At 35.7% G+C, this 18,157-nt stretch overlaps 1 protein-coding gene across 3 annotated transcripts in view; it reads right to left on the bottom strand.

Moving 5' to 3' along the window:
- PIK3C2A (phosphatidylinositol-4-phosphate 3-kinase catalytic subunit type 2 alpha) overlaps positions 1-17,217 on the bottom strand; it is a 42,112-nt gene extending 24,895 nt beyond the window's left edge. For 2 of the 3 annotated variants that reach the window (XM_074150022.1, XM_074150023.1), the window contains exons 1-8: positions 16,105-17,196; positions 10,546-10,646; positions 8,749-8,906; positions 5,687-5,807; positions 4,913-5,024; positions 4,256-4,335; positions 4,088-4,151; positions 1,411-1,554 (exon numbers count right to left, since the gene is read on the bottom strand). In XM_074150022.1, the coding sequence (XP_074006123.1) occupies positions 1,411-1,554; positions 4,088-4,151; positions 4,256-4,335; positions 4,913-5,024; positions 5,687-5,807; positions 8,749-8,906; positions 10,546-10,646; positions 16,105-17,196 (1,872 nt within the window). Of the gene's footprint in view, positions 1-1,410; positions 1,555-4,087; positions 4,152-4,255; positions 4,336-4,912; positions 5,025-5,686; positions 5,808-8,748; positions 8,907-10,545; positions 10,653-16,104 lie in introns of all 3 variants that reach the window. The other variant, XM_074150021.1, reaches the window with a different exon arrangement.
- Between the last annotated feature and the right edge of the window lie 940 nt (positions 17,218-18,157).

Genomic DNA, 18,157 nt, shown 5'->3' with positions numbered 1-18,157 from the left:
GGTGTATTAACTGAGCATCTTGTCAACATTAAGTTTTAAGTACCAAACCCCTTCACATTCTCATTAAAAACATGCAGAAATTTTTTTGGGGGGAGAACATCTTTTTCCCCTTTCAGAAAAACTGCTGTATGTTTCCACCATACTTGTCAAGTAGTGCAAAAGTCTTTTGGATGACAGGATGCCAAACTGTTGAAACAGCAGTATATATATATATATATATATATACATATATATATAATTTTCTACTTGATGATCTACTGTTTTCCTGTTTTCTTTTTGGCCTCTTCTACCACCCACAAATCAATTACTTTAAAATAAACAAAAATAAACAATATCTTATGTAAGGTTTAGATGCAATCGACTGTTTCTGAAAAGTCCTATATGCCTTCGTACATATTACTGTTTAAGTCAATGTTCATTGCAAGAGAATTGCAGGTTTTTACTGATAAAAAAGTACCTTTTTCCAAATTCTACTGGTATAGCATTATTTTTGGAAGTTATTTTTACACTGTAATCTAATTATTTCTACAGCTTTCTCCTATCAAAAAGCAAACATTGAAGAAATATTTGATATGCTGTATTTCACTAAGTTTTCTTCATGTCTTCTGCATTTCCCTGCAAGAATTTTAGTTCTTGTGACAACTATATTTGTCTGTGCATTTTGCAAGAATTCTGCTCAGTATTACAAATATATCACTGAACCGATGAAGCTGAAAGTGAATAGAACAGCACATGAATTGCCACTCTAATAAGGCAGCAGGACAACAGAAATAAAAAAGCTAAGTAGTCTTGTAATGTTATCTACACACTTCTCCATTTAATGACTGGTTTTGACAACGTGACTTGAGACCAATTCTGCACAAGTAAACTATTCATTGTAAGGCAGTTTTATCATCAAACTCTGTGCTACTCGAGAGATTTTATTTTTGTCCATATGCTCAGGAATGCAAGAGCATGAACTGCTAGAGTTTCAAGATGCCATTGCTCTTCACATAAATACTGCACAGAAAATACAGGATGTGAATTCCTACTTTAAGCATAATTGCACTGATTTTAGAGGGCATGAGCTAGTCATCAGTTTCTCATTGGTCAGACTTAGTCACAGACTTAGCATCTACTGTGACACAAATACGTAGGTACAGAACCAGAAAACAGTATTTTTAAAAAAACACTATTTAAAACGGGAAAGGATTCCAAGCACAAGTGATTAATGCATTAACAGCAAAGAGATGTTAAAATAAATTGAAGATATCAGGCAAAATAATAAAAAAACCCACCAAAACCCAAAACCAAACAACATAACCCTGACTGAACTGTTGCTGGTATTTGCAACTACAGAAGATTAAAAAACAGGTTTTTTTAGTGTTAAAAAGCACACCCCAAAATGCAGCGTATAGTGTGAAATCTTACCTCAGCATTTTTAGTCCTTGGAAGATTAACGGCCCTCCTTAGCTTCTTTACAGATTCTGTTATTGCGGGAGTCTCTACACAATCCAATGTAGAACAGATTTTTCTGACAGTCTTAATTACGTGATCTACTGCTTTATGCTGGTTCTAATAAAGAATGTATGAGAGAACAGATTGATCTGATCACAACTGCGAAACCCAGAATTGCTTTAATTGTTTACTTTTATTTAAGAATGAATTGCCAAGAAAGTTTCATCCCGAGATGCATATCTCAACTACATTAAACTCTGGTGTAACAATTTGATTAAATAAAAACCTCAGTATTGAGAACTTCTTTATAGCTCAGTTATCAACGCCAAAAACATAGGAGTAGTACAGATTTAGAACAGTGTCCCAGGAAACATTAGGAGGTTTCAAACTATTTTTCTATTAAGCTGTAGGCAGACGTGTATTTTCTAATAAGATATTAAGCTCGAATTCCCTCATGGCATAAAAAGAAACTGTAGTTTAAAAAAGGGTATTCAGTTACTGTGAGGAAGGAATGCTAAAGTAGTGGTGCTTCAATTTCAGCACTCTGAAAACAAACATGCATGTTCAAATTGCACTTACACTACAGTATAGCTTCCATAATGGAACTTCATCTTTTTTTATTCACTTTACTATACTTTTGAAAAGAGTTTGTTACAACTTTTGCCTCACATTTAATTTAAATGGTTCTTTCAGATGATGCAATTGTAAACTGTCACCTTGGAGAAGGAAAGGGACTGCACACTTAACAGGAATCTTTTTAGAATGGAATAAATCAACTTCTAATCAGAAAATGAAAATGTTGGCAGGCTGCTTAAGACAAAATCAAGATGCTCCTAATATTCCTTTCCTTCTCTTCAAATAGAAGAAAAGCCACTTAATTTAGATTTAAATTATCTTAGGTTTCTTGTTTTTTGTTTTTTAATATAAGCAAAGCCTTCATCCAATTTTAAAGAACACATGTAGAAAATGAAAATATTTGCTTCAAAATAACTGTTAACTTTTTAAGGCTTAACATATAGGTTTCTTTCACAATCACTTACAAGCACTTACAACTAAATAAGAAGGAACAGTGTAATATCCTTTTGCTAAGTTGTAAGCTGATTGCCAACCCCCACCCACCCCCAGACATGTTCTCATGACCTTCCAGAAATGGATAGCAAAGAAGCCATTTGAATCAAAACTGTTTTGGATTGGAAGCTACCTGGCAACAATTAACTTTGTCCTGGTAAGAAAATAACCACAGAAGTCAGAAGACATTGTAAATATTTAAGCCATACTTTCAAAGCTAACACTTCAAAGACAACAGCTCTTTTGACACATGGAAAGAAAAATTTCCAATGCAATTTTCCTCACAGGTGCTCAAATTCATCTCAATAAAAAGACAACAGATAACTTTTAAAGTCTGAAATCAAAGGCTACGTACAAATTATTTAGGGAATACTTTACCCTGTTTCACTTTGATTAGCAAGCGTCAGCTACTGACTATGTACAGGAATTAACTTCAGGAAGTAAAAAAATTTCAAGTGCAACAACTGCTGATATTTGGACCTAGTCATCATCACCTACAAGCTACATCTCCCACCCTCCAAAAGACTGTAGAAAGAGTAGAACACAAGCCTGAACTGAGGTGTTTTGCATTCCTCCCCTCAGCCTGTGAAATCAGTTAAACAAGCAAGCAGAAGCAGCTGCAAGAACAAAGCGACAAAAACACCACCATTTCAATAATCAATAACATCTCAGTCTCCTACAACAAGATTGTGTTCGAAACTACCCTTGAGAACATGGTGAATCACCATCAAGTGAATTAAATAACATTAAGGGAATATATAAATAGTGGATATCAGCTTGTTCAGACCTGCATTCCTGGAGAAGCAAACAAACGAAGTGCAAATGAAAAAGTATCATAATTAAGTCATTCATTCCAAGACTGTTCTAATAGAAACTCAATTTTAAGAAACACAGTTATCTGTTGTTTAAGAATTTAAGTCTCCAAGTTGCATTACTATCAGGAGCTAAAATAAGCTTCTCCTTTGAGAAACAAGTAAAGCAGGTTACCTTCAGCTAGCTTTTGCATTTGGGAAATCACTCTAAACTACTTCACATGCAAGCTGTTTTAAGCAACCTTCATACACTGAAATAGACAATGGCTTTGACAGTGTATTTTAAATTAATCCAATAGTGCAGAATAAGATGTTATTACACTTTTTGTAAAACTTATTTGTATGTTCCAAACATGCTTCAATTATAACTCCCATTGTACACCACTATTACTGCTCCCTCTTGTGTATAATTTTATCTGTTACCAATACAACATTCATAGCTGACAACCACTGACATATTCAGGATTCAGACCTTTTCCCTATTCCCCTAAATTAATCCCCTCCAGCATTTTTGAGGAAAAGGTTATTTTGCACCACAGGATTTCAAAGTTCCATTTCTCGTTATGATGATTAGGTAATAATTAGTTAGCAAGAGAAGCCAGAAAGAAAAGAGGAAAAGCAATCTAAAAATCCATGATTCCAAATTTACATTTGACAGCTTGTTCAGATCTCGGTTTCCCAAAAATTCCAGCAAGACTTTTTTCCAACTAAGACATTAGTAAGCTTTCTCATGCTACTTTTGGTTCAGCATTAATTTACAATGACCTTACCTCATTTTTAAGAGCTATGTTAACTTGCTTGTGATACACATCTAGAAGCTCTTCAATAGAAGACCTGCAAGAAATAGTAGTTATCAAAGAGAAGTGCAAGAGCATAACATAACCTTGGTCAGAAATTCAGCAGTGGGCTTGATTACTGAAATAACCACTTAACTTTACCTTATAACAGGTTCTCTGAAAGGCTTTTCAACTTTGTAGAGGTGTTTGGTTAGATGTATGGGTGTTCTGTCATCATCTTCCTGCAATAAAATATTAGATATTATGTCCAGTTCCCACCTTTCTATAATTTGTAATACTGTTTTAGAAGTTTCATTACTAATACCTATGGAGTAAAAGTGGAAAGATACAAGGTATGCTCTTCAAAGGGGGAAAGAACTAATTAATAGCCTATGAAACGTGTACACACTGGGACAGGGGGAAGAGGGAAGAAATAGCAATCAAGTGCCTAAGTATGCAGATATTAAATATTCCTCCCTTCCTCTTTGATGGTCTGATACATATCTAATTAAACTAAAAAACTGTTCTTTTATTTAACTCTGAAATTTGCTGCTTCTCTTTCAGGCCTCAAGTTTAGTCCAAATGCTTGCATACTTTTTCCAACTATAAGAGAGATAATCCATATTTATGTTGTTTGCCTTGTGAAAATTCAGTACGTATTTCATTTCCTCTTAGCATAAGAGATTGTAATTCCCAACACCAAGCAGACACACTAATTTGTTAATCACACAAAAAGGTTACACCTCAGATACATCAACTCTGCTGAAAACTCCCAATCTCTTGGAGACATATTGCTGCTGCAGTTTAGGAGGTACTTACTGTTCGTGCCAGATCTCTGCATATTCCACTATGGGTCAACAGCTGCAGTTTGATTTCTGTATCCCACTTCCGACAGTGCTGAATATATTCATGACTTCCTATGCAGTGCTTACTGGTAAATAAAAGAAAGCTCTCGTTACATCAAAATTATGCAGTGTTTTTCAAAAAACTCACATGGAATACTAAGGCAACCTGTTGGCTCAAAATAAGGAAATGGCGAATCAACCTCTGGACCATCCTTTTTGATCTGATTTTTACCTCTGCAGAAGTTTTAGTATACTATTACAGATACCTATACTTTTGCTAAAGCTCTTCACTACTGTGGCTAACACTGAAACCAAATATTCTAAACCCCTAGAATAACGAGGATTTATAAAACATTACTTTTGAAAAAAAAAAAAAACAACCAAACAACCAAAACCCAGATTATCTCAGATTATCAGAAATCATCAGTAGATTTTTTTTTTCCCCTAGTTGTTGAGATTTGAAGAGCAACATCCATCTACAGAAATGCTCTAGAAATCTGCATCCAAAAAAAACCTGTGTTCAACAGAACAGATGGCAGATTAGAACAGATTTCTAGGAAGCTGTTGAGAACCTACTTCGCTGTATACCAGAGCAACTCTAAAGACTTCTGATCTTTGTGCAAAGTGTGACTCTTCCACGTTTTTAAGATTCCCATTTTCACATATTTAATCATTAAAGATACACTTTCCAGTAACTGTGCCATAAAAAAGCATGAAGTTAAGTATTAATGAAAAAGAGGTTGCTTACTTCTGTAAAACTTCTTCGTGGCCACAAACTTTCAGGATATAGCTGCCAATGTCCACTTCATTCAAGTCATCATGCACCCAGCAAAGCGCCTGCATTATTATAAGCTCAACAGGGGAACTCACTGTTTAAAGAAATTACATCTAAAAGTTAAATATAAATCTATAGCAAGTGATATTAATCCTTGTTCATGCACAAATTGTAGTTATTTAATAAAATTTGAGATCTTCACTTTTTTCCACAAAGGCAGGCATCTTATAACACCTGCCTGTAGCTTAAGAAATCAATAAATCCTTTTTAAATTAGAATACAGTATAGTCACTTGACCAAAAGTACAAAAATAGTCTGTAATCTGTCTTCCAGGAGTTTTTATATGTGGATAGCCTTTTTTTTTTTTTAATTATAAAATTGTCTTATTTAGCAAGGACTTCAAATAGTTAAGTGATCCCAGAACTTTGCAAAGTTTAAAAACACTGAAGAGTTGGAAGCGGAACTTTTGTATTTGTTCTGCTTTTGAGGAAGTGAGTATCAGCCGCAGCTGAGGCAAATCCTAATGGAAGCCCTTCCCTCTCCCCGCTTTCCATTTGTCTAGGGCAGTTTCCACATCATACAAAGCAGATTTCAGTAAACGTCACCAAGCCTTTGAAAAAAGCAACTCTTAACTACTAGTACTTTCACATCAGGCTCCAAATGCTTTTTTGAAAACAGTCTCTCTTCCATCCAGTAACTACAGAGCAAAAGAAGTAATCCCAGTCAAACCCAAAATCCATTCCCCCACAGCCACCAGATGTCACTGGGGAAAAATACATTGGCATGTTTTAACACCACAAACATTTTAAGTTGAAAACGCTCTCTTCACCTCCCTATCTAGTTTCTCATCTTCCACTTTAAATCATTTGCAAACAATGTCACTAAATGTCTCAAAAATCTGTAAAAAACACTATACAAAAGCATTTTATTTTTTCATCAGTACTTTAAAAGTGGTGCTTTCCCCTCACCCCCCATCTAGGGACCTTCCTAATTTTCCTGAATCTTCTTTTTCTTAAGAAATGTTACTACTGTGGTGGATACAGAAAGGTAACTCCACAAAAATATTTTCCATGAGATAATGCAAGTGCCTCATCTTATTAACAGATGACTAATTATTACAAGCACAGAGGTATTCGATAGCATATGAAGAATGAGCATATCTAATTCAAGGACAAGAAGTGGTAAGAAGCATGAATTCAGAAACAGTATTTAACTCATTACTAAGGCTATTTACCTTATTATTAATCTAAAATGAAACTGCTGTACTACCATCAGCAGAGAATATGGTGATTGATAGAGGAAAAAAGATGAGTAACAGTTTATGGGATACAGTCACAGGCTGCATTGGCGAAGGTCTGCCAGTGCTGCAAACCCTTGTGGAGCAATCCAAGATAATGTTACCATGTTTTCCCCACCCTCTGTCTTATTGAAAGATATTAAGTTCTTGCTGACATGCAATGATTGCTCAGGTAGACTTGTACTTCCACATAAAGTCTAATAAACCAATGCAAAATGAATAGGTACACCCAAAAAAGCTCTAAAGTTCACCTGTTTCCCTCCTGGATTCTTTCTACACATTGAGTCATCAGAACACTGAAAGGCTACAGTTCCTTCTGAGCAGGACTGAAAGCGATACTAAAGTAGTGCTAGCATTAGGATGCTCAGGTAAGCAACAATTTGAACAAGAACAGAAGGAATTAAAGGAAGAGAAGAACTTTACATGTATTACTAGTCACAGTATGAGCTACAGATACCCATCTTTCACTAGCTACAGAAGACAAGTAGTTTAATTGTGATTAGTTTTAGCATCAGAAAAAAGGAAGCAAGCAGAAAGCACAAATAATAATATATGTAAGGCTAGAATGCAAGACACATTCCAAGGTATTAAAAAAATTTCTAGAAATAAAAGGCTGAAGCTGCAGCATTTTAGTTATGATACTAAAGCCTTTGTAGGAAAGGATTAATCCTGTAATATTAGGAAAGTGTAATCTTAAGGATGAAGAGCAGAAACCCTTCCTAGGGTACACTTAAAGTCTACCTAATTTCTTAACAAAAGAGTACTAAAATCACAGCAGAATAAGGCCCAGAAAATTAATATAGAATGAAAACACTTATGCATCAAGAGCTTGTTTTCCAATACAGCAATTTCATATCTTCTGAGAACAACCAACTCTACACTGTTGCAGGTAGAGAACCAAATGAGAAAAAATACACCACAGCATAGATCCACTACCAGGTGACATGGTCTGGGAATGGGACCCCTCACAAGGGCTAAGAGACTATAGCAGTAGAGAGGCTAAAAAATATGTTGCTCAGTTATTTTATGACCAAGAACTGCCAAAAATTGACAGCATCCACAGTTACAGCCTTTAATACAAACATGCTGTGCAGTCTGGACTGCATAGCAAATATGAGTTTATGTACAAGAACAAGGTAAACCTAAAAGTTACACCCCAAACTAATACTCCTGGTTGCCTACAAAAGTAGTCCAGCTAAGATGTGGCACACTGCAACAGTACTGTTTTAGTGTTTGTTTTCATAAGCATATATTGAAGTCAAATAATAGATAATTTCAGTATTTATTCTTATTTCCCTGCAGCAATTTGTCTGAATTTTTAGATAGCCTGCAAGAATTTATTTAAATACTTGTCAGTGTTGAAATAAACAAATAAATTAACAGTTAAGAATCTCAGGCCCGGTATCATCGTCTCTTTAATTACCATAAAGTAGGTCAAACACTTGAAAAACTGTTTTACATTCCCAGTTGTGGGTAGAATAGTGCTCTGGTTCACTTGGCTTTCCTTTTTAAAAACATGTTTCTCTTTGTAAGTTTCCAAATATTTTCTGATGGAAGCACCAACCCAGAATTGGGTTCTTTCTTCAGCTACCTTTTCCACATTCCCCACAAGCAATCCATGCACCTGAGACCTAGGATTACAAAAACTGAAAGCCATTGGCCTAGACTGAGTGTACAGCTTTAACCCACCATTCTAAGTCTTACAAGCAAACTCCAATTTAAAAAAGCAGAAACATACCATCACACGTAAAAGTTACCGGTTGCTGGAATTCTTCGATTTCTATAGAAACCTTGATACTGGCACTCTCCCCACTTATATTTCTTTGCAGCATGACTGGACTCAGCACAAAGCCTGGATTTGTTTGCTGATTAGTGTAAGGAAACTTGGTCCTCAATCTGAAAGTAGAGAAGGCTTATGAAACATTGCAATGGGTAAGTCTACAACTAAAGCAAAATAACATGGTAATAACCACAAGCCAGAACAGTAAAGACTACCTTTTGCTCTTTACCTAAATTGTATGTACAAAACACCATTTAATTTTTTCTACTCTCAACAGAACACTGCCCACAATAATTATAGAAGTAGTACTTAGAAGGGAAAAAAATCTAGCTTATAATTAGGCAGGTTTTCCATACAGCTTAAAATATTTAATACATTAATGCTTATAGGACATAACCAGCTTCCATAGAAGCTAAACTCTAGAACAGTTTTTAAAAAGGTATTTTTAGCAAATGCTATGGATTAAGTTTAAAAAAGGGTAATTTCTGTTACATACAAAACACCACAAAACTCTTTACATGTTTTCTATTTTTGGAAGTCTAGTCTGAATTTAGATACTATGCAGAAGGTAGTTATTCCAAGTTGTGGAAGTTGAGAAAGAGGCCTAAATTAAGGGAAAGGCTTTTTGTTAGGAAACAAACAGTATAAAACATTCACCTAGTAATGAACAGACAGCACTGTGATAGCTGCTTTCTATTTTCTGCTATTTAACATTGATAAAATAATTTAGCCTTAACCTTCTACCAACATTGAAGTAGCATTATAGGAGATTAAGAACAGAACTAATCTATAAAGGTCATCTATTTCATCATCTTGATTCCTGACAATAATGTGAAAAGGAAAAAAAAAAGGAATCCCTCTAGCAAGAGTTGTCCAGTCAAAGGTCCCTCGGCATTTTAAGCGCTATGTTGTTCATCAGCAAGTTCCACAGATATATGACTTCATTGGTTTTGAGGAGCTTGCTTTTCATTTCATTAATATTACTGTTTTAAAAAGTATCTGTTATCCTTCAAAGATGTTTATTTCCCCCATTATTTCTTGGATTTTGATCTTGAGAGGAAAAAAGGCAAGATTCCTAGTTTGTCTTTTCTAAAAAACCCAATCTCTCATTAAGTTATGCAAGTAAGCAAAAAAAAAAAATAAATAGAATGAGTATTCTGGGCTATAAAGTCCCATCTTCTTTGGGGTGACCTTTAAGAAACTTCTTCACCTGAAGAAAGCAGGAACAAGTTTGAAGGTTTTATTTGTTACAGAATTCCACTTGTGGAAGCAATAAAAAGGAGAGCATTTAAGGGTTAGAAAGCCATTGAGTGACAGGATTTAGTGAGATGCATCAACTAATTAAAAAAGGACTTCAAATTCTTTCAAAAGAAATTGTATTAAAAAATAGACAAAGGAGATACGCATACATGGGAATATAAAAAATAGTTTGAGGATAAAAAAATACTAGAAAAACAAAGAAAAGAGGAAAGTCACAGGACTAGAAAAAGAGGAGATATGATAATCCAAAACTTTCATGCTGAACACCTTAACAATTCTGTTGCATTCTTAGAAAAAAAAAAAAAACCAAAAACAAAAACCCCAAACAAAGCAAGACAAACCCAGGAAAAACTAGGATAAGCGAAAGAGAGACATACTGAAATCTGCTCCATCAAGCAAAAAAGTGTAGCATTGGCCCTGACAACCTAAATGAAAATCAGTTATTCAGCTTTTTTTTTTATTCTGAAAGCTAATTTGTGTTCAGTAATTTCTTACTTCATAACTGCTTGAGAAAAAGCTGACAGTTCTTGATTCTGCCCTTCAATTTCTTGGAGAAGCACGTTTTCTGTCAGTATGCCAGTGGTCCCATTGTCTTTCTGCAACTCAAAGATAATATAGTATTTAAATAGCTGCAAACATATTCCTATAGCCACCAAAGCCATGTGTAGATGATAGATTTTCAGGTGTCTGAGGTTTACTATTAGTTTTATGTCTACTTCTATAAGGGGAAAAATGTATATCATTACTAAATTGAAATGTAAAGGTTCACTGGACCAGCGACTCCTTTATAGAAGGTAATTTATTTGACAGAGTCATTATCAGCTAAATTTAATTTGCAAGCATAACAGTTCCTAAGATCCCAGCAGCGACCCATTACATTAGAATTTGGCTAGATTTTGCTGAACCAGAGAAGGAAGACAGACAAATGATTTTTTTCCTCCACTTCTGTGATTCAACCTTCAGTATAGTTTCAGAAAGAACCATTACACACCAGTTTTGCCCATGACTAACTACCTTTTTGTACAAAGCAGGAAAAGATAAATTGTGCACCGGAAGGAAGTAGCATTCAGAACATTAAACTCGGAACTAATCTCATGGTATCAAATTACTGCTGTTTTAATCCTTCATGCCATAGGCATCCGCCAGCTTCCAAAAGTGTAAACCACAATCTTTGAAGTATCCAATCTAAAAACCAGTTGCTAAAAGAGAACTGCAGTTTCAAATAACAAAATCTAAAAAACTTTTAAAAAAACAACACAAGCAAAAAACTACAGCAGTTTTTAATGCATATCTGTTTCCAATCCGATTCGCAATATAGCCATACAAATGCTAGTGTAAGCAAAAAGCAGAGAGCAGCTGGAACAACCAGTGGGGTTGAGGTGGAAATAATTTGTCTGTAGTCTAACAGCCAACACTAGCCTGAAGCACTCATGAAACTCCAGCCAGATACTCCCTGGAACAAGTTGATCGTGAAGACTTTGCTCATGTCCAACCTAGGGTCATCGCACACAGGGAATAAACTTCTGACCAGTTACATTTTACATCCAAAGCTTTTACAATGCTTATAGAAATCTTTAATCCACCCAGAAGTCCAGAAAAAAAAAAAAGCGGACTGCACCATAGTTCTGAAAATCATCGCAATCTATTCATACTTGAAATAGTGAATAACTACTTAACTAGTATGTGGGTTATTTATCATTAGCTGACAAAGTTAGCTGAGCATCTCATTTCATTAGAGTATATCAGACAATACAGTCAAATTAGACTGTCTCAGAAAAGGGGTCAAATCTATAACATGCAGAGCTAGGGACTGGCAGGTAGCTCTTTTAGCACTTTTTTTTTTTCTGCAATTAAGTTGTTTAAGCAGTACAGCATAAAGAAGGGATAATACACACAGCCCATAATTGCCACTTGAATTGCATTTACACCTAGTTATTTCAGCTAAAATATTGGCTTCATCAACATTGATCAGTTCAAAGGGATAAATTCTATATAACTGGGGATTAGCCATACCATGGGAAACTATTAGAGCAGGAAGTTGTAAAGCCACAAAACCTGGAATGAGATTCAGGAACATGTACAATACCTTGAATTTAAAAAGGTTCTTCCATTCTAACATCTCAGACAAGTTCTATCACATAAAAACCCTTCTATGCAACTGCACAAGACCTGCTGACAAACCTGTGCAATTGTATCTAGAACCTGTATTCTTTAAGCAATTATACAATACAAAAAAAAAATATAAAAAAATACAAGGAAACAGGAAGTTAACATACCAAGTGAAAGGTAAATACCTTTGATAAAGATTCAGCTAACTGCTGGTCAGCACTCAACACAAAATTCAAAATTTCAGATCAAAAAGCTGGCTACACAAATGTTAAATTTTCTCTGTTTAAAAACTCTTTTAAAGTTAAGTAATACTACAAGTACTCAAAGCACTTTGCAACTCTAACCAGAGAAGAAAAGCGCTGAACAAGGGGATTAAAGTCACACCAATGATTCAACATTGCCACTTGATGCTACTATGTGACAATTCTGAACTATTTACGGCAAAATTTGCAGGTTATTCTGCTGTTAAATTCAAAGTAGTGCAGGCAACTACAAGGCATTTGTACACACGCAAGCTTAGCCAGGATAAACAGTAAGTTCTAATGTAATGAGCAAAGAAAAAAAAAAAAAAGGGTTATTTGGTTACCCATAGTTGATCTCAGGGTCACATTTGGCTAAGGAGAGAAACCTACTGTTACTACAAATATGTACTGCTAGAAATTACCTCCTGGTGGAAAATTAAGAACATTACCTCCCTGCATTTTTAGTTGAATTTCTATACTTATTTTTGATCACTTTGTGGAAGATAATTTCAGGAGGACAAGCTTTGACAAACTAAGAAACCCATTCAAGAGATCCACTGGACTCAGATGATTAGGGTTTTGAGCAACAAGTAGGATTTTAATTTAACTTACAGATGAGCAAATCTAAGAGGTGCAAAAGCTATCAGTCAAACAGGAAATGACTTGTAAGAAAGGACTTCAAGCCAAACTAGATAAATAGTTCATATCAGCATAGCTTGCAAAAATAGAAGTGGTCTGCAAATACAATTACTCTTAACAATAAAGAACAAACCCAAAACCCAGTAAATTACCAAAAGTCAAGTTAAATTAAATTATACTAGTACATAAAGCCACAAGACTCTTCATCTCTGCAGAGAGGAAAGGTAGAGAAGGAAACACCTAAAATAGGACAAAATGATGATTTTGCCTCTGCTTTCAGAAAGGAGAGTGACAAACTTAAGTATTTAAGGGGGAATACTGAATAGATAGATATTTCATCAAGTAATGAAGGAAAACTCAAAACAATTTATTGATTTGATATTAATTTTGTTTAAAGAGGCAGCGAGGCTATGAGTTATTCAGGGGAAAAAATGATCCAAACTAGTTAGGATGCAAGGATGCAAGACTTCAGAATATACTTTGAAGGAAATATGTACCTGGAGGTAAATGGGATAAAATACAAGAGAACTGCCAAAAATAGAGGCTAAATAACTCAGCTTCCTACTATACCAGATGGAAAAATCATTTAAACTAGAAAATAAAGTAGTAGCACAAGATGGGCAAAAGCCACAAGTTATGTTGAAAGGATAGCTCTTTGAGAGACTCACCTTTAGATCTATTTATTATTTTCTTTAACTCAGCACAAGCAGCAGAAACACCCCTGCTGATAATTTATAGTCTTGTATCATCAGGTAACTTCATAATACAGACTAGAACTGGAGTATTATGCCAAAACTAGTTAACCACAGACCGGAGGAACACAAGTAGAAAGAAAATCTCGAACCCTCAATTGGGCATTCACTGCAGGAGTCTGCTATAAACTAAGAACTTGTTTGAAAAAGATGCCAGCTTAAGAAAATCAGGTATATTAATTGACTACAGGATCAGCAGGTGCTGTTGTGATGACATCGTGAATAAAGCAAATGCAATAAAAGGGTATCAAGCAGGATGCCCCTACCTGTAATGAGGGTTTATTCATGCCACTGTACAAGGCACATGGTACACCGGGCTCTCACACAGAGAACTAAAATTCTCTTAAGCCATCTTCAAAAAAAAAAAGTAACAGGAAAGAAAAGCTCACACAGGGAGCTTGAAATGAAAGCTGACAGAAAGTCATTGTCGCTTATAACACATTGGAGGTAAACACCAAAATGGTTCTTTATCTTAAATCCTACTGTTCCATCCTGCTAAGAATAACATCTGTTAAGAACTAGTTATGAATGCATTTCTGCTTAAAATCAGATGACTGATGAGGACAGTGAGAGTCTGGTCCAGCCTTTAAATCAAAAGTAGCAGGAGAAAAGACCACACGGGAAGGCAAAACTTGAGCATTTCATGAACCAGTTAACACATGATCTGCAAACAGCATGGGATTGAATCTGACGAATCGGAAAGATCCTTAAAAATCCTACATTCTTGAAAAAACCCTAGAATTTATAAAAACATATTTCATTCAGCAACAGTGAAACGTTACTTTCTACAGACAACACAGAAGCACTGATACAATATAGTCTAGCTATTCCAGTCAATAATTACACTACAATCAACCAAAGGTCACTGGAAAACTGACAAACACCTCACTGGATAAGGTGACAAACCGAAGCAGCAAACTGCTGAAGAGCCCAAGTTTAAATGGCTCTCCAAATACTAGGAAATAACTGAGCTCACACATCACAGCTCAACAGTGAGTGGAAAAAAATAAAACAAAGTTAGACCCAAGATCTTCACACATATAATGTTAAAAATGCAATCCCTTAAAAAAAAAAAACAAACAAAAAAAAAAACTTAAAGGGTTTTTTGGATTTAGGTTTATTTTGGTCCTTCTCCACTGGCCTTCTATTAAACTTTTGCCAGAACACTGACAACTAGCCCAGAAAAACAGGAAATCCTTCAAATGAGGGGCCAAAAATTTCACTTCAGTGGAAATTTAGACAGCCCTTTAAGCCAAAGTCTAGTAAATCTTTCTTTTTCTGAGAAAAAACCTCCCCCAGTTAGGAGGGGAGGGAAGAATTACGGAGCAATTTGGAAAATATCCTTGACTGATAACAGTTGTTCTTTATGCCATGTCCCTAGTCTATTAAAAACACATAGACAACACATAAGATCAAAACAGCTGAAATCCGAAGTCTTCAAAGCAAACAAATCTTTTACTCCCCCCTCTAGTCAGTTTCTACAAATAAGATTTTTCCTGCCATTATCACCTTTGCCAGGGTGTTGACTTTTCCACTGAAGACTTCTCCTTCAGCCTTTGTACTCTCTCTACCAAAAAAATAAAGACACAGAAGTATTCATATTCCCTTCTAGTGAGGTGACTAATATTTTAAAACATAGTACCTTGTTTTATGATGGAATTGCCACAGAAAGAATTTTAAAAGATAGGAAAAATTAAATAATCTATGGTCATTTACTGGACTTGGAAAAGGGTAGGATGCACTTATGGGGGCATAATTAACTAGATGAGACTGCTACAGTATTGATCATCTTCTGTACAGTTCAGTTCCCATACAAACTGCACGTGCTCAGTGTCCAAAGAGATGAGTGATAACTAAAGCCCCTGTTGCATTTTTGTCTTGAAATTTTGATGAAAGTGATCCTAATCCAAGAGCAGAAATCACCCTTTTGCCCTGCCTGATAAAAGTAACATCACACAAAGATGGTTTTCCTTCTTCCAGCACAGAAGTACAGGTTTTCTGGCACAGAAGTACAGGCATCCCACTTCCCAGGACAATATAACCAGAAAGGTTCAGTAACAATCTCTCTAGCATTTTTGCACAGAAGGAAAGATTTCTACCTACAAAAGTGAATTATAATTGTCCTGTGAAAGACTGCAAGTGATACTGAGACAGCAGAAAAGTTTCTCAATATCACAAGTAACATCACGTTATTTGGACACTGCTCAAGCCAAGTAATATTTAATAAACAAATCAAGACCTTAAAGTGTCTTTAAAATACTGCGATTAATCCTTATTATTATGCTACAATTGAAAAATACTGATTTACATACCTGTGATGTTTGGCCCTGTAACTTTGCAAGTGGAGTTGTTCGCATGTTTAAGGACTGGCTCCTTGTAACTGTTGCTCCAGAAGATTTCCCATTAACTTTTCTTTCCAAATGACAAGTTACTAACAACTTTTCTTCTAACAGCACAGCATCCCAAGGATCTTCAGCAGTCATGCTTGAAGCCTTCTCTCCATCATTCTCTGCCTTATTCAAAGTCTCCACACTATCCACTTTTGGTTTACTTAGGGGATCCAAATCTAACCAATCAAATTTACTAACATCCCTGCAGCTTTCTGAGGCTGGTAGGTTAGAAACTGCAGACTTCATAGCAGTCATTTCCAAGTCTGTGCTCGACTTCCCATTTTTCAGGAATTCTGAGGTGCTTGCAATTTTGTCAAATACTTTTGCCATTTCTGGTGTAAGTATTGGAGGATACATAGGTAGGCTTCCTCCTTGTGGATGGAAAGGTGTAGTAGCTGCCAGTGGGTATGAAATGTATTGCGACTGTCTTGGAAGACCAAGATAAATAGGTTCTCTAGAGTGATAGGAGGACATACTTGGATGGAATCCATTCTGAAATATAGCAGTCTGTTTTGTGTAAGAAGCTGAGGGGTAAATAGGAGGTAAAGTGCATGTCACAGGTGCTAGTATCCCAGGCGTCCACTGTCTTCTCTGACCCGTAGGCCCAAGATAAAATTGTGAAGACACAGATGGGCTTAAAATAGGATTTACTGGTAAGGTAGGTACTTTACTAGATTCAAAACTGTCATCCAGCAGCAGTTTCTCTAGTTCAGCATGACTAAGCTTCTCTATGTCAATGGTACTTAGTTTATCTTCCATACTCTTGGCATCAGACTCTGGAAACACCATGAGATCATGGTCCTGTTTGTTATGAGTCTGTGCTTTTTGTCTGGTGCTGCTTAAAGAATGAAAAGTTTGTTTATTACCAGCTACACCTCTTTCTTTCTGCATCTTAGCTAATGCCTCAGCTTCCATCTGCAAGGCCTCTTCTTTGTCCACGTCTTTTGACCTTGTGGCTGCCAAAGAAGGTGATGAGCGCTGTTTAAATCCATTGTTGCTGGATATCTGGGCCATACCGCAAGAGCCAATGTCCATTTGAAAAAGCGACACTTCCCTTGTACTGGTTGTCTACCCTTGGCCTTGGAGTAGATTTAGCAGATCTGAAAAGGAAATGAAACATTAGAAAGACACAGTAGTTATCCACGTATGATTTCTTTTAAGTCATACACCAACAACTGACAAGGTTGCATATGTCCTTCAGAAACCCAGGACATAAAATTTTAAATAGACCAATTTTTTTTTATTACAAAAACGACAGATGTATCAAACTGCTGTACCATGATTATGATGGTCATAATGATGCTGAAGGATCTCCCCCCCTTTGGAAAAGATCATTGAACTTTACCCTCTTAAGAAGATAAATAATGCTTATGAAATTCTATTTCTTGGACAAGCAAAATAAGTGATTTAAGTACAGCTGCTCATGAAGTAATCCCTTTAACAGCCCCTTAAAGAAAATGTCATTCACTACTAGGTAAGGGAAGAAACTCTGAAAGGTCACTTTTCCTTAAAGCCACCACCAAGAAAGTGACATCTTACATTTTTCCAATTCCAATCTTGTGCTCGGTACTATTATACAACTTCCCATATTCACCATGATATCTATGCCTCTTTATTAGAATAATCTTACAAGAGATCACTGCAGGAACTATGTTATTTTTCATTATTTCTACTTCACAGCTTTTACACACAGACAAGTTAGAGTTGCATCCAGGAGATAAGTTGTCTTCCAGCAACAGCTAGTATGCATATCACGTAGCAAGATAAAATCATGAATAATGAGTTTCTGCTAGAAGAGTTACATAAACAGCAATCCTCATTAAAACACAGTTTCACTGAACTAGATAAGCCCTTTAGATGTAAATCATCATGGGTTTAAGTCATGCAGCAATCTACAAATTAGAAGAGTTCTCTGCAGTAAATAATGTCAAAAACTCAGAAGTCTGTCTTTATGTCCCCTTGCTATTCACAACAT

Source organism: Numenius arquata, chromosome 6 (genome assembly GCF_964106895.1).
Source record: "Numenius arquata chromosome 6, bNumArq3.hap1.1, whole genome shotgun sequence".
NCBI lineage: Eukaryota > Metazoa > Chordata > Aves > Charadriiformes > Scolopacidae > Numenius > Numenius arquata.
Note: the sequence above shows the minus strand (reverse complement) of the source record. Positions and strands in the feature narration are given on the sequence as shown.